Source organism: Fundulus heteroclitus, chromosome 22, assembly GCF_011125445.2.
Source record: "Fundulus heteroclitus isolate FHET01 chromosome 22, MU-UCD_Fhet_4.1, whole genome shotgun sequence".
Lineage (NCBI taxonomy): Eukaryota > Metazoa > Chordata > Actinopteri > Cyprinodontiformes > Fundulidae > Fundulus > Fundulus heteroclitus.
Genome location: NC_046382.1, coordinates 35,734,602 through 35,755,896, shown reverse-complemented (window position 1 = coordinate 35,755,896; position 21,295 = coordinate 35,734,602). Strand labels below are relative to the sequence as shown.

The following is a 21,295-nucleotide window of genomic DNA, read 5'->3' as shown; positions in this document are numbered from 1 at the left end:
GCATATCATTTGTATTGGTCTCTCATTGTCTCACTGTTTGTTTTTGAATGAGGTACACAAAATGCTGCCACAATTTGGATAAACATGTTACATGCCCGTTGACCACTGGAGATAGGCATCAGCGCCCCTGCGACCCTGTACGGAGAAGTGGGTATAGAAAATGGATAGATGGATGTACCAGATGTACTAGACATGTCTTTTGTAAGCAAGTGTTGTCAACAAGCAGTCTTTTTCAGTCCATTATGTTAGCAAAACAGAGAATTACTTTCTTTCTACCTTCAACAAAAATGTCTCAAACATTATATGGTTTCCCACAGTCACTTTGTTATCTTGGGTTTATAGTAATAGCTTAGACTTACTTCACCAGACAACACCATGGTGGCTGCAACTGGATGGCACTTCACGTGCCTGAATTCTCTTTGACGAGAGTGTGTTATTATCCCAAGACTTTGTCCCTCATACGTACCTAATAATGACGTCAAAGAAAAGTTCAGATTAGATGAATAATCTGGTCTACTGAGCCTGCCAGAGAGGCATCTTTGAACTAGTAGTGTGCACAAGCGTATTCTGGTTCATCACAACACTAAAAAGTCTTGTGTATTTAAGTATTCAGTGAAACAGACATTGTCAGATATTCTCTCCACAGATACTGACATTTATTCACATTGTCTTCCTTCTTTAGTTCGTACAATGTGTTTAGGAAAAGCTACAGACATCATTTGATGAGCAGTGAATTAATCAAGCTTTGAAGGCACGTGTTGCATCAAAGCTGTTTTCAAAGGGGTTCAAAGTAATAATCTGCTTATACCGAACTGTTGTTTTCATGTCCAAAATCATGACTCTCTCACTCTTTGTGTGTTAGTAGTTTTTATCAGTTTTATTTAGTTTCAAAGAGGGTTCTGAATCGCTGTTTTTAGTTTGCGTGTTAGATGTCATATCTAGATAAATAATCTCCAAGAAACAACAATGGACTGTTCCACACTAGGATTTCCCCCCCCCTTCGGATTAACTCCCCTGCACCGTTTCCTACTCATTATTTTCTCCCCCTTCATTACCTCCACGAGTGGCTTGAGTTTGCTGCTTCATTCCTTTTTCTCCCCCTCCATCTCTTTTCTTTCTTGCACTGTCTCACCCTTTATCTCTCCTTTGTTTTCTGCTCCGTTGTGTAGCCTCTGTCTGCTTGACAGGCTGTGGTAACACCGTTGACATTTCCCCAGCATGGCTGCTGAAACACGGCTTCAGCACCTTTCCTGCCTCAGCCTTTCCTCCTCTCACTCTCTCTCACTGTCTCTCTCTCTCTCTACCGTGACTTGCCTTGCGCTCTGAGGTAAAGAAAACCAGAAATTAGCCCCAGACCTTGCGGAGGTGATTGGTATCAAATTGCACTGAAAATGGAAATGCCAATAAAACTGACGGCCCTCTGCCTCCGTCCTCCTTCTAGGTAAAGTAAATGTACACTTCTAAGTCTGACCTATAGATGCTGGCTCCCCCTTCTCTGTAAAGTAAGAGTCCATAGGTCAGACTTAGAAGTGTAAAGAAGAATGGTGAATGTGTTAGTGATTCCCTGTCTGACTTGGGTTGTAGGTGATAAAATCGGAGAAAAGGGAATGTTTATAGAGCGAGATTTTTTTTTTAATGTTAATGTTTTTCTCTTTGTATTTTCTAAACGTTTCCTTTATCTCCTCTGATCTCATCTTACCTCACCTTCTTCCCCGAACTTGCGGCTTGTTCACTCTAGCTCCAAACTGGTTCTCCGGCCGTTTGCTTCTGTTTTCCTAACTCGCATAGGACGAGCCCCTAGGTTTGTTATTGTAGGCTTTGCTGAACATGAGCCGGTCTTTACAACGGATTGAAAGCATTTGCTTCCAATGAAAATCTGGTCTTAGATTACAGGGCCCCGATTCAGCTCACCCGTCTTTTTTTCAGCAGGCAGCTGGGAAGGGAGGGTGTGGGGGGGGTATATTTCTTTTGCCCTGAAACAGTAGGAAAAAAAAACTGGACTTACTAGCCGGGCTCAGACGGCGCTTGCGCTAGGCTAATGATGTAACTGAAGCTTGCAATGCGAGCGTGTTTCCAGGACAGACAGAGAGGCACAGAAGCTGTATAATGTGCTCAATGTGTGCTTGCTCGTTAAGCACAGGGCTGAAAAGCCTTGTTAATCAATTAATGGATCAGTTGCTGAACAATTGTAATTGATTGCTGAGTGAAAAAAAATATATGTTTTTGTCCAGGTATGGGCCAATGCAAGGTTCTCGATTTATGTTAACCTTAACTATAAAGCCATAGTTTCATGGTATAATGGTTTTAACACAAAAATGTAAACTAAAACATGACGTGATTGCTTTTATAGTTAACCCACTGAGCAATAGATTGGATTTCATCACTGAGGCTACACAGAGACCTCATTTAGACATGAGTTAATCCTAAGTTTATGCATAGCCCTTATATGGACCAGTATATTTCGTCTCTGTCTGGACCGAGCAGAACTGTCTGGTCTAAAAAGCTGGGAATTTCACAAAACAAAATGTAACAAACATGTTTTTTTTTTTTATGGATTCTGTGAAATTAGTTTAAAATTTTCAAGCTGTGATATTGGACTATTAACACCAGTGTGCAGAAAAGAAACATGACATATTTATGTTTTTGTACTCTACTGGTGGATGTAAACTCTACACAGGCTGTACAGCCTGTGTAGAGTTGTACAGAGTTGTACACGAACTCTGTGATTGACTTGCTCGTAGCTCAAAAAATGCAACACGTTAACAGAATATCTCTAAAGCAGATGAGGAATGCAGTTAAATGCCTGTCTGTAAAAAGAGTCATTAAATTTCTAGCAATGAAAGTCTGTGAGTGTGTAGCTCATTGTGTAAAGATGCTGTGATTGGTGACCAGTCTGATCTCTGCTTGTCAAGCAGATCTAAAACTAGTTTACACGTCTGCTAAAAAATAAATAAATACATAAATAAATAGATAATTTTTAGACCAAATCAGTATATATCAACTTTGGCCTGGACTTCCATGGACCATTTAAACATTGGTTTGATGAACAAAATAAAATCCAAAATAAAATCCCCACTGGGAGAAATCCAAGAATCCAGCATCCAGCATTACCCCCCCCCTCCCCTATTTTATTTTTGAGTTTTAAACATAGACTTAAGCACAATTATTGAAAATATACCAGCTAAATCCTGTACTGGTTTTTGAGTGAACGCGTATATTTATCTGTTATCTGTTTCGTTTTTCATTCAGTAACACGAGTATGAGTTAGAGTTTGCATAACAAAGTGATGTTCGCTGGCTATTCAGTCAGGCTATCTGCCTTGGATAGCCGGCATGCAGTCTTACCTTGTCTCAATAGGAGTCTGGCTTTAGTTCCAGCGCAACGACTGATGAAACCACTGGAAACATTTCTAAACAGCAGAATCGGGCTTTCTACTGACCAAGAGAAATGTAAAACTACTTCAGTGGCCAGTGTTGAAACCATAACTTTTTTTGATATGTTGTACCATGAGACCAGTAAACAGCCCATGCCTAGTCTAACCCCGTAGCACCTACAGCAACTCATAGCATTGCCAATTTTATTGCACACCAGAGCACAGAGACATGGTTTATTTAATATCTTATAGCCAGTGGACCAGCAGAATGCAGCAATATGTGGGGGTGGGTTAGTGCAACATTTCTATTCTTCTACAGAAGTCGGAAAAACCTCTGGTACTACCTCTAGCATCTTATTGAAAGGAAAATGACTGGAGTTGTATGATGGAAAATTCTTTAGCAATTTTAAAACACTACCTTTACCAAACATTTTTAGACTTGGCTTCCAGGAACTTTTCCTTGTATATTTAAGATTCTTTCACATATACATTTGAAAAAAAAATATGTATTTTTTCCCTGCTGTGAATCAGATTTTCAGCTTTGGAAAACTTACCAGAACACATTCTTCTACTAATCCCGACATTGTTTTAAGAGACCAGACATTGAACCGCCCTGGAAAAAAGGCAATGCATTAAATATTAATCCAAACAAAACCTAAAGGCAATATATATTTATTTACATCCTTGTGTGGTGAATTCCAAAAAAAAAAAAAAAAAAACTGGCAATGGGTAATGACCAGATCATCAATTTTCCAATGTGCTGGGCTGCTTTATCCATTGGTTATGTTACATTAGCCCAAGCCAACCACAAGCTTGATCTTCATATGTGCATTATCAATGCGCAGTAGGTGGTGTTCGCATCAGTGCTCCGACATCAGTGCCAAGGCAGCTCTTGTTTTATCCTTCCTCCCCCCCCCCCACCCCCCCATGCCGTCACCTCCACTTCCACATGAGGTTCATTAAAAAGCCTTCAATATGTGTGCATATGTATCTCCTTCTGCCAGCACAGTCGGAGAGAGAGGGAGAGCAGGCCAAGTGTGTTGTTTCGTTTGGTTTGTTGAGAGGCTCTCTCTCCTAATGGCGTGTATAATTCAGGTGCCCTCCAGGCATGCTTTCAGGAATTCTTTTGCCTGAGGTAATGGGGAGCAAAGGCCTGGGTTTTAGGCCCTTGATTATTCCATTGATGTGGCGGGCTGGAAAAAAGTCATCTCCAACCGGATTAGCGCCAACATCGCCATTAATTATCAATGAACCTGGTCTTAGGGTTTAGCCAAGGTGCTGGGTGTCGCCCTCTGGAAGTTAGCGGAGGCGCTCTGCGTCGTTGCGGCTCACAACTCTTGCCACAGTGAATAAACCAAGATGCTTTAGAAGTGCTTAGCGTGTAATCAATAAATAACAGAATCCAATTCTGTGCACTGCTTTGGCGGTTTTTATATATATTTTTTTCCCTCCCCTTCTCACTTCCCCACACTTCAAGGCAAGGGAGGCGTTGTGGGACAAAAGTCGGGTTATTTGGTGCTGGAATATCCAGGCGCGAGGGTGCCACTTGTTTACTTCGCCTCATGTTTCTTTAATGATTATCATCTTCATTCAGGGTGGCTCGCGTTTTTGAATAATGATAATAACAATTAGGCTTTTCATCGCCACAGACGGGAAGAGCCACTTTCTCTCCACTGGAGCTGTATGGAATCCGTACAGTAATTGGGTAGCTTTGAATATGTGTGTGTGTGTGTGTGTGTGTGTGTATGTTTGTGTGTGTGTCTGTGTTCACGAGTTAATGTTGTGCAGCCTGAATGCAGAGAAAAGGCCCGTGGAGCACTTTCCTTTCACGTTCTCTCTCAGTGCTCAAATACTCTGAGCTGTCTCACTGTACCCCCCCTTAGGTGAGGTTAACTGGCCTTAATAGAGTCTTATCGAAGCCCTACAGGTTGCTGTAAGCAGCCATGATGCTATTGTTATGAAAAGCAGCTAGCTTTGTGCCTCTGACTGTCTTTTTTCCATGTATTTTCCCTTTATTTTCTGCCCCCCCCCCCCTCCGCTCCCTTTCTCCCCATCTTCGCAACCTTGCCTTTTGTAGTGTCGTGTTACTCTTTCCACCTCAGGTAAAATGGCAGAATGCGCTGGGGCGACGCTTCAATAACTATTTCCCCTCAGGATAATAAAGACTAAATCTCTCTGTCATTTTCAATTCTGCGCGGGCTTGGATGGGAGAGTGGGGAAATGCGACCTTACTAGTCCTTTGTGCTTCCCTTTTCGCCCGTCTTTCTCGCAGAAGGATGCAAGTGCTTACTGTGTTGTTGTTGTTGTTTTTTTTGGAGGGAGGGGGACAAAAATGAAAGGCAGGGTTATTTATAAATGCATTAAAAATGAATGCATTTATGAGGTGCTGATTCCCCACCATTCTCCTCTCGCTATTGTCGAGGCTCCATACCCCATCCGTCTGTGCCGACAAAGCCCTCCAGAGTTCCTTTTTGAAATCGCATTTATTCCCTTTGAGCGCAAAAAAAAAAAAAGGCCCGGCAATTGGAGGAAGTAAACAAACTCCCGTGTCTGATCGGAGCTGTCTCTTCCTGTTTCGTGTCATGTGACAGGTGACGGCCTGGACAACAGCGTGGCTTCGCCGAGCACGGGCGACGACGACGACCCGGATAAAGAGAAGAAACACAACAAAAAAAGAGGGATTTTTCCGAAGGTGGCCACCAACATCATGAGAGCGTGGCTCTTCCAGCACCTAACAGTGAGTTCGGCAAAACGATACATGCATCACATCACCTCGTGCTCCTTAATCCGCCGCCAAGAGCGATCCTTCCCATGTCTTTCAGGCCCTGAACAGCTAGTGCTTGGTACAAAGACTTTTGCGCACCTGACACACACACACACACACAGACACACACACACACACGCTATCCAACACTCAAATGCATTTTGACACATTTCTTCACAGCTTAGCTCAGTTTGTACAGGGAACACTTCAAAGACAGGGACCCGTGTAATCTTCGAGAGATCTCTGATCATCTGCTGCAAGTGAATGAGGCTGAGGCTGAGGAGAGGCACCGCCGGCAATTTGTGCAGATAGACTGAAGGACCTCGTTAGATTACTTAACAAATGCAAGACGGGCTGCAAGAGGCAGCTGCTTTGGCTTTGCTTTCCCTGCAATTAGCAGAAAATCCAGTCATCATTTGAGAATGATACAAATGATCGTGTGGTGGAAACTAATTTTATTTTGTAGGCAATGTAATTAGATTTTCGTTTAATGGGATATTTATAAGATCAAAATAACTTCTTCAGGGCTGTTTTGTGATTTATTTATTTATTTTTGCTCCCATAGCGTCCTTTCAGGAGTCTCACGTGCCACAGTGAAGCCCTGTGTTAGTTCATCTTCCACTGAAACAGATGATCTGCTCCCTGTTTCATGACAATGCATCTGACTCCTCGTGTGTTTTTGAAATTACTGTGAGAATATAATACTTTTTTCAATCAGTCCCAGTAGGTTTTTGTAAAGTTTTGACCTTATATATAAGAAAATCCAAGAACAGCCTTTCATTATTCTAAGAGAAAGAGAATGATAACAGGGCCCACATTTTAAGCTTTATTCAGCATCTTTTAATAGTGATTAGCTTAGCTAGCGTGACTAAAACTGTAGCCAGCGTATGTATTCCTTAAAGAGAGGAGCATCTCACACTAGCTCTGAGATTTCCTAATGGATGCCAACATTTCCAGATCTAGGATGTTCCACGACTGAAAGAGGTTGAAATCTCAAAAGGACCAAAACAGAGCAACTTTGCTGTACTCCGCTCAGCCTTCCCGTTACCTGCTCAATAACTTGCTCTCTCTCACAACCCCAGTGACTTGCAGACGTGTTTCATAATGTCATCGAAAGCAGAGTGGACTTTTAAAAGGCTCCATGTTCCGTTCTTTTGGGCTTCTCATTTTGTAGGATTGTCACTCTCGCCGTGAGCCGTGCTTGCCAAACAGGAAGCACGTCCCAATACAGCCTATAGGCATATTTGCTTTTACACGCGTAAGTGTGGCCACAGAAGATTTATTTATATCAGTATGTTATGTAAACCTACAGAGCGATGCAATACTGTCACCTATATGATTACACTGTGGAGGTAGGGGGGTGTCTGACTGATGCACTTCCTGTAGGCTCTTCTTCTGCTAACACTTGTTGAAAATTGGTGGACTTTCTCTGCGACAACCTTCGCTGTTTTAACCTACGACTGAAGTAGGTTTTTGTGCATCTGAAGCACTAATTTAAAAGCGACATTGCTCATATGTAGGCCATAATTCGCTTGGCCAAAGCATTTACACTCCAACATAAGATAGTTGATCCCAGGCGTTCTCAAATTGTTTTTGCACGTAACCATTCTGGTTCAAAAACAAAATATTAACAGCATTTTAGATCAAATTTACCCTTTTATAAATAGTTGAAAGCCCTTAATCTGCTCTTGATGCCTCTTCAAAGAAGATCAAAGTGAAATAAAATCCAGTGTTTAACAAAACTATTAATTTACATTGAATCAAATTGCGCTGGGGTTCAAAGTTTAGACTAAAGCAAGTAGAAGAGCTGGAAGCCGTTTGCCTTTCTGCCACTTTACAGGCTTTATTAACATTTCCTCAAAGAGCTGTTCCAAGAAAAGATGTTTTATAAGTACTTTCCGAACGCTGCGTCACTCACATTCTGCCGATGTCAGGAGTTTGTGGAGAACATGATACTAGTTTGGGTGAGTGGCTCTTGGTTTGGCGTTGCACAGGCCAAAGAGGAGGATGCGGAGGACTGTGGATACTGCACAGGCCTTACTTTTGATTTATTTATTTGTGGCCAGTCTTTGATGTTGGTGGGATGCATTGTGCAGCGTGTGCTTTGGCCAGCTAGAGTTAATGGCAAAGGGCGAGGGCTTTCTCACAGTGCACACCGGCGTTTGCAGGGTAGGCAAACAGGGATTTTTGGTGAACACCTTTTACACTATTCCTCCTTCTGCTCTCTCTTTTCACTCCTTTTCTCCATGACCTCTAATCACACACCCCAAACCCTTCATGGTCAAAGAGGAGAGCACACACACACACACACACATCCCAGCATGCACACACCATGTTAAACACACGTAGTATCACACCACCTGTGTCATATTACGCCCTGAATCAGGCTTATGAGGGGTTTCCACACTGTTAGATTTCAAACAGTTGGTAGGATATAAGCGTGAGGGGGTGAAGAGAGGGATAAGGAGGATCCATGAGACTCTCCTTCTCACGGGCAAAAGTGAGAGAGGAACTAAGCGATATACACACATGCTGGCAAACTATCGATACTATGGGTGAGCTGCTTGCCGGCACAAAATGGGAAGAATTTTACTTTGTTTTGGTGCAGACTTTGTCCAAGGTGAAAAGTGAACGTCTGTTTCGATACGTGCATTATCCTCAGCAAACCAAAAATGGAAATTAGATGCGCAACATTCAAAACAAATCCATCGTTTCTTGTGGCGGCATCATTTCACAGAAAGAAATGTGACAGAATAAAACCTTTAATTTGAGTATGTTTATTTATTGGGAAAATAAATCCTAGCTTAAGAATTAATTGTTCTTTGCAACAGCTCACCTAACAATTGCTTTAAATTAGGTGTAACTGAAGTGTTTTTCATTTATACTTTACTTTTTGAAGTTGATCAGAACTTCTAATTAGCAAGTTTACTCTCACAAAGGTAAATAAGTGGAGTTTATTTAGAAGCACTGCTGGGAATATAAATGCAACTGTTAGTCAGATGAGGCAAAGGCTAATCAGGCTAGTGGATCTGATCGGAAAAATAGGATGAAGATGTAGAACAGCGCCTCGATCCAGCTGTTAAGTAAGGTGGAAGATGTGTGATGCTGTGGGCCTGTTTCTCCTCCAAACGGTCCTGGGAATCTCGTTAGAAGGTTCTGACCATAAGGGAGCTTAAGAGGGGCACCCTGGGGAACAGAGAAATGATCAAATATCCCCCTCTCTGTAAGCACCAGTGCTGTGAGATGGTGATGGAGAAGGAGGAGAACGCTCTCCTATTGGATAACGGGATTGTACAAACCGTTAATAGCGGGGGTACCAATAATTGTGCAGTTTTGTTAAAAACAATATTTTTCTCAATAGGTAATGGTTCCCCAATCAATAAAAGTGGGAAAATTAGAGCCTATGCTTTCTAAATGCTTACATTTGAAATTGGCCTTAAACGTTTATTTGAAGGCTTTTTACACACATTTACCAGGGTTAGTCAGCACTGTAGATGCCAGACTGGTCTCCTTCATTCACACTCATGACTCTTCTATACTACCATCGATTTGACCAGTAGTCCTTGTTAATATTAGTTACTTACCCACAAATACTGTGTATAAGCAGATCGTCTTCACAGATGAATTCCTCTAGCAGCCAGTGAGTCAGGCTTTTTCAGTTGACGTCGGTATAGCGATAGATTAGGAGGGGAAAAAAACAACTAGACTTACAGTACAAGTTTGGATCCCAAACTTCTGCGTATTATATGATAGTCGCCCTCACAATTGGACCCTCAGGGGAGTTTCCATTGTATCGAAGCGGAAAGGGAAGGTGGGTGGCAAAACGGGGCTAAGAGTGCACCAGCAGGGTAAGAGGTAGGTGGCATTTCTACAGCTATTCTTTTTACTGCTGTGTTGAAGTCATTTCTTCATTCTCTGCTCACTGTATAAACCGTGGGACCTCCTATTTCACACTGTGCTAGGGCAACGAAAAGATTTTCCAGCAACAACAGAACCAAAAAAAAAAAAAAAAAAAAAAAAATCATTGAATTCCCATGATTGTTGTTTTCATCATCAGAGCATTCACAGCCGCTGTACGTTTTGGGCGGCTGCGGGTCTGACCGGGAGAAAAACAGGCTCGTATTTGAGACGCGGGGCAGCAGTATTGAATTTGTGATGATGACAACGTTTGCAGCTTGAGTTCTCTCCAACACACCCAATGAGCTCATATGTTGTTGACAATGCTTGTGGGACGAGTTCAGCGCAAGAATTTGGCTGTGCTGGCTTGGAGCGACTACAAAACATTAGCGTTAAGCGCCTGTCACCGATGGGCAAAGCAAGCAGCCTGCTGCCAGCTTGACATGCAGCTGTAAACTGGGTAGGAAACCGACATAAAAAGAAATAAAAAGAATGGGGGGGGGGGGGCTTTTGTCACTTATCTGCCCACAGAATTGTGATATTTGCTTTCATTTGACCTCATTATGTGCAGATTCTGTTTTTTTGTGACTGTAAATGCACATCTCATCAGAGAAATCAACTTTTTTTGTGGTTCAGAGAGAGGTGTGCTTTGTCAAGCGTTGGCTGTGATTCCGAGCCTATTTAACTCATATCTTTATATTTACAACTTGGGGAGCAAATCCTGAGATAAAGCAGATGGCGTCTTATCCCCTTTCAACAATCCTTTCCCACTGTGCAGTCTCAGTCTATCCCTCCCCACCAAGCCTGCACCCTCCCTTCCACACAAATGGTATTTTCTTGTTTAATTTAACAAGAAATGAGTAGTAAATGAAAGCTCAGGCCTCAAATCCCCAACGCGCCCCGTGCTCTGCTCTCCACTCCCCAATGAAAAGGCAATTTGTGAAATTATGTGATAGAGTAATTAGATGGAATTCACCCCCGCCTGTGAGCTGCACACACAGACCAAATTCCCATTTAGATTGCTGCCTCACTCAGGCTCATGGAGGTGTGTGTGTGTGTGTGTGTGTGTATGTGTGTGTGTGTGTGTAGCAGTAAGTTTGGCATTTGAAGTGTCAGCATTGGTGTATTCGCACACTTTTATACACATTATCGCTAACACACTCACATCCTGGCTCTCCTCCCCTCTTATTTGTACACATATGCAGTGTAACGAGGGGCAGCCATGATCGCAGCTCATAAAAGAACCCAACCCGCAAACCCTCAATAAGCTGCCTTTGCTCCCCCCCCCCCCTCCCCCCCTCCTCCCCTCTCCTCTTAAAATGTTGAAAATGCAGAGTGGGAGAGAGTATAAAAAATCCAACTGGAAGGCCTAATCTGCTGCTAATACAATTAGAGAATCATTTATACGCAGGTGTAGCTGAGCTGGGGGAGCAGTGTGCCGATTTTTTTATTTTTTTTTATTCTTCAGCGCTGCAGTGTGTGCTGGGAGGGTTTGAGCAGAAACAGGTGTGAAAAGTGATCTAATTCATTTCTGCGCTGGCAGACGAGACCAGGAGACTAGCTGGTTTGGGCTCTGGATGGGTGGATGGATAAATGGATAGCACAGTTTGCCTTCTCGTAGACTTTAAATACTGCTTTTTAAGTCCCGAGAGGACAGAAAGTAGCAAATAACAGCTGTTTCAGTTGATTATAATAAACTTGAAATAATATTAATTAATTGTCAAAACTGTAAAACCAGATGGAGCCGGCCTTTAGAACTATTGTGACAGTTGTTCTTCTCTCCAAACATGTTTTATCTTGAAAGGTATTAGGGAAAACCGAAAACAGTGTCAGATTTGATCAGAATCTTTTGAATTAAATAAACGTTAGAGCAAACTCCAGTCCAGCGACTTTAGAGAACGTTGGTTAGATATCTCCAACCAGCAGGCAGCCACAGATTCAATGCTCGTACTGAGCCCAGTTCTACTGGAGGTACTGAACAGTTCATCTTCACTGTCGCCACATGCTTGCTCAGGAGGACATAGTTCTACAAAAACAATGACTTGAGGCAACCGGCCTTCCTTAGATAGAGAACCTTAGTTTTTTTTCACTTAAGTATTTATATCGAAAATCGTAATAGTCACAAAAATAGTAAATTCTTGCAAATAATTAAAACAAACAATGAATATCTGAAGATGTTGTATTGCACCTTATTTTCATGTATTTTGGATCTGATCCCAATTTGAGTCAATTGACCCTTATAAAATATGACATAATATTTGCAAAAATTGCCAAATGACTTTATAGTAGACTGAGACTAAATTATAGTCACATTCTTGGTACCAAAATCGTTCCCTGGCATGCCAACCGTGTTGACACATGGTCAGTAGGAAACATCTGACCATGTGTCAATTGTGTACCTGGTACAAAATGACCAAAAGTACAAAGGTACGAAATGGTGAAGGAATGAAATAAACAGCAGACCATTGACTTTCATTGGTTGTTACAGGAACTGATGAGATCAACAAACCAGAGCCAAGGGTTCAGAAGTTTAGCATCAATATGGAAACCTGCAGCTTGCTGGTCTACCACACATCAGTGCCCGGGAGTCAAGAGAACAGAAAACCATATACTGGAGACTGTCCTCTATACAACAGGAGTTTCAGGAGAAAAAAAGGTCTGAGGTCGTAGTTCATATTTGCCTCAGACACCATTATTATTGGGCTATTTATTGCTGGAACCTGGATATGTCAGCACCCAGGTCACCCAGTGCAACCCTGACTGGCCATGGCAAGGTATTGCTGAAAAAAAGTGTTATCCCTCTGGTTCTGTTTTTCAAGCAAAGATCAGAGGGTTACTCCTGACCATTTTCATCTTTACTGCACACTTGTAGTGATAAGGAGGAACAGGGAGAGCAGACACATTTGGAAAAAAAAGTTACAACGCCTGAACTGAACCCAGAACACTGAGAGATTACAAACCTTTTTTTTTTTGTTATCATATTCCTGACAAGGTTGTCTTGTGATTGTTTTTCTTCCTCTTATCTATCCACCACAGAAATAAGGTTTCCCATAAAAAAAAAAAAAATATTGCAACTAAACGTCAAAGCCACAGGGACGCCTTGCTAATGGCTTTGAATAGACATCGTCAAGATAACTTGAAAGGAGAACATCAGCTGACTATTTGTGCGTTTTCATTCAGTTATTCATAAACGATAATAAAGGCACGACGTCCGCCCTGATACTGTAAAGTAATTTGTGGGCTGGTGTCTCGGATTAAGTCCTAATTTAATCTAAGTGGCAGTCAGAAGCTTTGGCGCCATCGCATGAGCATTTCAAAGAGGCCCCTAAGAGACGACAGACAGATGGGCAGATCTGCCAAAGGCCTGGCATGACTGTGGTAGAACACAGAAACAAGCGCTTTTATTTGCTTTCAGATACTTTTATCTCTGGCAGGGGAGCTGGCTGGGAGCTGTGTGTTTGTGTACATCTGCCATTGACGGACCACTCCGTTTGGTGTCTCCGCAAATGTGTGTGCGACTGCTTGAGTATGCACGGGTGTGTTTGTACGGGGGCATTTGGAAGAAGTGACTCGTCCGTACCAATCGCAGGAGTGGCCGGTGTCAAAGAGGCGGCAGCTGAGTCAACCTGCCCACCCCCCACTAACACACACACACACACACACACGCACACACGCTCTCACATATTTTGCCCCAGCCCCCACATTACCCCACACCTTGTAATGAAAACATCATCAATTATCCCTCCTGACAGGCCCCAGGGACCTAAGAACAGACAGCTTTCTATGGGGGCTTCTTTTTGTGGACTGACCCTCCCAGACAAATACGCCGTGATGCTCACACGTTTTTGCAGCCCTTTCTCAAAAGACTTTCATGCTTCTGTTGTGGATTATACCCGAATCTTAAGAGCGTTCTTTGCCAACAGGGTCACGGCAGTAGCACCAGTCCATTTGGAGAGGGAGCAGGAGGTGTGAGTTCCTTCTGTGGGGTACTGGGGGTTTGAGGGGGAGGGTATGGGATAGGATGGGGTAATGGTACGGCTGGGGCCGAGGGAGGGCCTCCGTCCTGACAGAGACTCCTGAAAGGTCATCTGTGTCGTGATTGATGGACGGAATGATGGATGGTTGAGTAGACGAGCAGATGGGTAGAGCAATACAGTAGGTGATAGAGCGACTCACATATGGCATGTTTGCAGCTTACAAGATAAATGTTGGTTTCTTGAGATACTGGTTTTTATTTTTTGGTCACTTGTGACAGCAGTTCAAGAAATGTAGTGTATTTTCTCTGTTTATTTGTAGTCAGTGCCGAAACTTCCATTATTTGAATTGATGGATTTGTTCTTTTTTCAACTTAAACGTCTTTTGAGGGCTTAGACTCCCCATCCTGTTTCACTCTAACAAGAATTGCAATAAAAAAACAAAAAAACAAAAAACATAGCAGCTTTTAGATTGTTTGAAGTAGAGATGAGGCTTTTCCTGACAAATTTTCATAAATATTACTATGTCTGACTTGCCGAATTCGATTTTTGTGAGACTTGGATTTTTCAGAAGACATTAGCGTGTAAAAAAAAAAAAAAAAAACAAAAAAAAACGATGTGCGACAAGTTATTTATTGAGGAAGGTATTATGATTCCATAAGAAAATTAAGATATTACAAGATTAGTCCCATTTACTCATCAAAGTGTATGTTCCTAACTTTTATCAGATCTTTATTAAATTCACAAAAACTGCATCAAGGTACATCCTGTTGTTAAATAAGATTATAGACCAAAAAATGGTGGGAGGTTTTAGATTTAGTTATTGGTACATCACTAGTTTTAATCATTGTAAGATATTTCAATCTGAGAGAGCTTCCTAGTACCATCCAGGTCTGAATTTACATGGAAATATTTCTGGCCTTAGATTTAACTGAGAAAATGTCAATAAAAAACATGTGTTTAGAACATTAATCATAGAAGACATAAACATCTGCAACAATCCTTCTAGACACAGTAGGATGAGCAGTAATGTTTTTTAAAACCTTGATTATTTGATTGTTATTCCCATTATTACGGCACTTTGAGTCTTTTTAGAAGCCCCTTTAGGTTTCTATGAATGCTTCACTTCATTTCTTTTCCTGCAGTTTCTCTGCTATGCTTCTTGTATCGTTTTACCCGACTATTTAAAAGCCCTCAAGGGCAGTTAACTTTTAATTCATGTCACCTTTGAACTCCTTCCTAGACGTCTGCCATAGATCTGGACCAAGAACTTGCACATTCGTGTGTGTGTGTGTGCATGTGTATGTGTGTGTGTGTGTGCTTATCTGGCGTTAGTCAAGAAGTAGGTTTGTGTGTTTTCTTGAGAACGTGAGAACTTTACAGACCCTCAAGGTCGGTCAGTAGCGCTGGAAGAGATCAAGAGATCTGATGGCTCTCGAAGCTGAACAGACCAGATGACCAGTTTGGATTTAAATATTCAAACTGGACTTGTTTTTTTTTTCGGTTATACATCCACAAATTACGTACTTGCAAAGAGAGGCATACAGAATTATGCTATTTATTGCCGGGTTTACAAGCCTCATTATTAGGGCAAAAATTTAATTTCACCGTTAGTAATTCATCACAGTTGTGTCCCTTTCTGCCATCTCAATCCTTTTGGTTACCCTCCCCCCTCAGCTACCACATAACCTCATAGTTGGGGAAACTATGAAACAGTTCAGTGTGTGGTGTCATTGTTGTATGTCAGAAAGATTGATGGCCTCATGCTGAAGCTGTGTTTCTCACTAGTTCTATTTTTCATTATCAGCTGTATGTGAGAAGTGTGTGTGTGTGTGTGTGTGTGTGTTTGTGTGTGTGTGTGTGTGTGGTTACAGGCTCAGTAGCTCAGATATGTGAAGCCTTTCTTGGTTTGGAGCCAACTAATCAGTTTACGGCGATCCGCAAATGCGAAGATGGGGGTTGACAGAAGTGCACACTTTGAGGCAAATTTAAACACACAGTAGCCATACGCGGTATTTTCTAAAGGTGTTACAACAATGACTCCGTTTGTTAGGATGTGGAGTTCCCCACCACTGCTGTGGAATTTATTGGAGAGTGTGTGGCAAGTTTGACATGGGGTCGAGTTGGGATGAATATTGTCAAAACGCTGCATTCAATTTGTCTTGGAGGACGGAGCTCAGAGGATCGAAGCGCATAAAATCTGATTTCAGATCATTCCGGCTGCCAGTCAAAAAAAAATGGCAGGATTTGTAAGTTGCCTCGGTGCTAGCTACTGTTAGTCATAGAAAGTCATTAGCCCTGCACTTCTATTCTTTTTCTGCTTCAAAACACAAAAGGAACATGTTTACAAATATATGTTGTAAAATTTGACCATTTTGTACGACAAAAGGTGCGCCACTTCTAGAAAGAGATACGAACTTTCAGATTCACTAATAAATCATTTATATGGGCCACCATAACTACATTCTTTCTGCGGTGCCGCCATACTGAATATGAAACTCAGGGACGCTAACTAACTTCGATTGTTTCCTGACAATCATTTGCAAAGTCCGACTCACAAGAAGAAATAGTTAAGTCTGTTGTTAGCTTGATGCTAGGCTATCATTTAGCTATTGATCTATTTTAGCAAAACATGCAAGCAAGGAGCAGAAATACAAATTAGCGACTAGGTCAAAGTACCCTAACATGTCAAAATTGGTTGAGAATTTTGGTTCCAGGTCCCTTTGACAATCTGCAACCTCATTTGTTACAATCTTGTTGAATAAACCATCTTGCACCAATAGACAATGTATGGCCAATAATTTCTCTTGATGTCTATTTTTTCATATATTTGTGAGATAAATTTTACTGAATAGTATATTATTTTCAGAAGACTCTAATTTCCCCTGTTTTTATTGATTGTAGCCGTGATTCCAAGTTGGGCCGCAGAAAACAGATTGTCACCAACAATAACCGCCAGCAAGGTTCTGCTGGGTGATATCCTTTACTTGAGTCATGTAATCCCATTTCCTTACAGTAAAATATGTGAAGATTATTTAATTAAATAAAAATATCTTAAAATGATCGGTTGTCAAAGCGAGAACAAACTGTTTCTTTGGCAGGTACCGAATCCTGTTCCCAGCTAAAATTGTCATGGCACAAAACAACCAAAATGCCAAAGGGGCAAAATGGCCCTTATCCTTAAAGAAACTATAGGAATACAAATGTTTACCACCCACACACAGAACGTTGCTCGTGAGTGTGTCCCGAGAGTTTGTTCATCCATTCATACTGTACAATAATTGCGCTAGGTGTGAAATCCCATTAGCGGTAGCTGTTAGCCATGATCCATTGGAGTGTGTTTGGCAATCCAGAGGATTGGTGGATATTTTCTGTCTGCAGTCAGCAGCTGAGTACATTTTTACTTACAGCAAACTGTAACAGCTTGCCCCAGATACATCTGGTGGGTGTGTGTGTGATTGCATATGCAGTTGTGCTATTATATTATTTGTAACTGTCAGCCTCATGTCTCTTTTGTTAAGGCAGAGTGAATGTGTGCGTGCCTTTTGTGCCTTGTTCCATGCTGGCGCCTGATAGATGCTCCAGCTCTGCTGTTGTGGTAATCAGTTTGCACGTTGGCTGAACTAATTTATCAATTCAGTTCCTCCCACTTGTATTCTTGCCCATGCGTGAACACTGTCTCTTTCGACTGCTCTCTTTCTCCGCCTGAGACAAAATACTCCTCTGGAAAAAAAAAAAAAAAAAAAAAGAATTACGGGGTTCCTATCTTTTATGCAAGTCTTCTGCTTCTCTGACTTCACTCACCCATTACTCCTTTCTTCCATGACTTTCTGTCGTTTTTATTTTTCTATACTATACAACTGACATTGCCCTACATTTTTGAATGATGATATTGGTGCACTTTTTTTTTTTTTCACAGGCATTGTAAAGACAGCAGATATTTATGGACAACATCTGGGGACTCGCTCATTTCAACACTTTTATAATAAGATTGATATATTTTTTCACATAAACCCACGAATAAGCACATAATGCATTATATGTCAACAGTGAATGAAACATGGCCATAGGTTGGTGGTTTGTTCAGCTTGACCAGCCGGCCCAAAGTGCCCTTGTGGTTGGGGCCAGTCACGAACACAGTCCCAAACACACAAGTGTGCATGTCAGTGTTTGTGCTTTTTTTTTTTTTTTTGTGTGTGTGGGATTTTTTGTGTATGGTTGTGTGTCCAGTGGAGTGAGGGAAATCATAGCTAGTGAACCAGGAGGTGAATGCAGGCAGGCAATAACTCATGGTGGAGGAGCTGGACTGTCACAATGAGGGGAGACAACCAAAACCCGTCTTGTTTCTCACCTTTGCTTGTGTTGCGGACCCGATTTAAGCATTTTAAAACCCAGAATTTACTCGCCTATCTTTCCACGTCGTTCGTTTTAACATTTATTCGCCTCAGCTTTCCGCGTTTTGCGTCTAACAGCTGTTTGCTTTCTTCTCCCGTTACTCCGTTCACTTCTTGGGAGCAGAATGAGGAACGAGGGCGCTGCTCACTTGTTTGTTACGACAGATTAAGTCATTGATTTGTAAAAGGGGTGCACTGATGGAGAAGGCCCGCTGTTGCACAAGATGAGGAGAGACAGTGGCAGAGCAGGAGAAAGGAATGGAGAGAAGTGTTTGGTTTGAAAGAGAAAAGCAGGTACCGACCGCGTCAAAGCTAATTGTAGAAGAGGTGAGTTAAGTGGAGGTGGGACGAAACAGGAGAGGAAAAAGGAGGGAACCCAACAGATAGTTAACAAAATGCTAAATATAGAGCATAGTGATGGAGACGGGGAGGAAGAGGGAGGTAGAAGGGAGGTGGGGGTGGGGGGGGTAAATGTTCTCTGATAGACAGAGATCTGGGGGAAGGGAGCTGGAGTGTGAAAGCTTCATCTTTCAATAAGAGCCCTGCATCGCCCCTTCTGTCTTCCTGTACTTGCTGCTTCAAAGAGCATAAGGGAGCAATTCTGAAATACCTTTACCTAGTTCCAGCATTCCCCATCTCTGGTTCCTTTAACCCCCCGCGGGGGCCAAGGGTGAGTTTCTAATTAAAACGTCGGGGGCAAAAGGGTAATTATGATAATGGCATAATAATATCACCAAGGTTATTAGAATGTTCTCTGGTCCCTAAACTGCTTCCTTTATGAGATCTGATTTCAGTGGCATTACGTAAAGTCGCATTTCCTTGAAAGTCAGGTGAAATGAAACAAATTCCCTTATGGCTGAGCTCCAGTCTGAAACTTAAGGTCTCACTTGTATGTCTAAAAAAATATGTTCATTTTCTCATCATGATGACATGTGAATTACTTTTTACTTACAATTATTTACAGTTACTTTGAGGTATAGCTCAATCTGAAGGGTTTACGCAATCAGGATGATTTTCAAATCAATTGTCTTGGTTTCGTTCCCTTGAACTCCCCGGTAAGAACACACTGTTTCTTTGCAGCCCTGTCTAACGAGCCAGTTGCATCCTCTCTGGGTATAACAAGAGAACGTTTGTTTTTTTAGGCTCAGAAATCGTTGCTAAAATGCTAGCTCCGAGCGTCGTTGCTCGGAGCTTGCTGGTGGTCTTAGGGGTATCCTACTGTTTTCTCTCTGCTTGCCGTGGTACCTGACTGCGATGAGGCTTTGTAGATTCCTCTTACTTCCATTTAGACACCCCCTCATTCCCAGGCAGCCCCGAGGCAGCCCACCTCCAGCTGTGGCTGCTGTTCTCTCCATCGCTTGGTGCAAGTACCGATTGCTTTGGAGTGCCTCCCCCTTGCTCAAATAGGCAGTAATTACGGGCTTAAAGAGGTTTAGTGGTCCAGCAAACTACATAATCACCCCCTGAATTAGCCCCAGCTCATCAGCCTCAGTCCAATGAGCAGCAGTTACCACTAGCGCTAGCTAGCGCGCTGCACTCCCTTTCCTTTATTGCACAGAGGGAAGCGCAGCGGCAGGTGTTGTGCAACATCCGGCCCCCTTAATAAATTTAGCCTCCCTGGAGCTGGAGTAGGGAGGACTAATGAAGCACGCCCTCACTCTCGCTCCGTGCAGCCGCATTCTGCTCCCATGCAGCAAACAATACGAGATGTCAACCATGCTGATTCTTTGCATGCCTTAAATTCTGCAACCTTCCACTTAAACGTGTTCATGCACGCTGAAAGCTTCCATTATATAGGTTGGAAACTCACCTAACTGTGTAGCTTTGGGATCATCGCACCCTGCAAGAGCAGAGGAAGAGCTTCAGTGATGCCTGCTGCCCCACATCTTTCACTGTGCCCTCAGACTACGCTAAGCCATACCAATTATCCATTATCCTCGAGAAGAAGCGGGTAAATTGTCTAATCAGCTTTGTATTAAAGCATAAATGACACACATATCACCCTTATATACCTAACTATATTTATCTTATTCCCATTTGGACAAGAGTGCTTTGTGAATTCCCAAAACTAGCAAAAGGTCATTGATGAATTAAAAGTGCAAGAACCTTCCCCACCGTTCGTTTCAGATCAAAAGGTTGAGATATTTGACGACAAAAGCATTTTTTAAAAGGGGGGTTACTTAGCAAATTTCGGTACATATGTCAAGGTTTTCTCCTTGGAAAAAGGAGGGTGAATTATTTATGCAGTTGTTTTTTTTTTTTTTAATGTTGCTGATTTCAGTTTTAAGTCGCGCTGTCGCGGTTAGCTCACTTTAACTCTCTCAGAAGACCTGTTTTCCACAGTTTGGTTGTGCACCAGAGTAGCTTGAATCAGAGGAAATTAGGTTAGGGGTGCTTTGTTTCTTTTTCCTCTCTCTCTTTGTTGTTGCTTTGTTCACCCTCACTGCCTATTCTTTTTGTCTTTAATCCCCCCTTTCTCCCAGAGCCAGCCTTGTTGCTGGGTCCCTGCTCCCTAATGAAGTCAAAGGGATGTCAGTCGCTGCCACCTACGCAGAAAGGAATTTGAAATGGCGCTACTCTCACAGAGTAGCGTGAACAAACACAAGTACGAAACTTCAACTGAACGAGCAGGAAAATTGGGAAATTGGAGGCTTGCCGTAGCTTAGACGGCACGAGCTTATGGTTCGGAACGCTCGGTTTTTTAAAGTCCGCTCACACTGTGGGGGTTTCAGGACATTTGTTAGCGCTTGCTTCCCCAAATATTTAAAGTAATCTCATACATGTCTGGCAGAGGCAGGCTCCGCAGTATATCTCTATGTGTTTAAGACAGTTTGGCATGATGCAGCCAAAAGGCCTCGGGATTAGCTGTCAGGCATTCCTGACGGACAGCTCG

At 42.3% G+C, this 21,295-nt stretch overlaps 1 protein-coding gene across 1 annotated transcript in view; it reads left to right on the top strand.

Annotated features, from left to right (window-relative positions):
* Window positions 1–21,295, top strand: part of meis1b (Meis homeobox 1 b) — a 101,569-nt gene that overhangs the window by 43,818 nt on the left and 36,456 nt on the right. Inside the window, exon 8 of the mRNA XM_012872825.3 lies at window positions 5,965–6,110. Coding sequence (XP_012728279.1) covers window positions 5,965–6,110 — 146 coding nt within the window. The remainder of the gene's footprint in view (window positions 1–5,964; window positions 6,111–21,295) is intronic.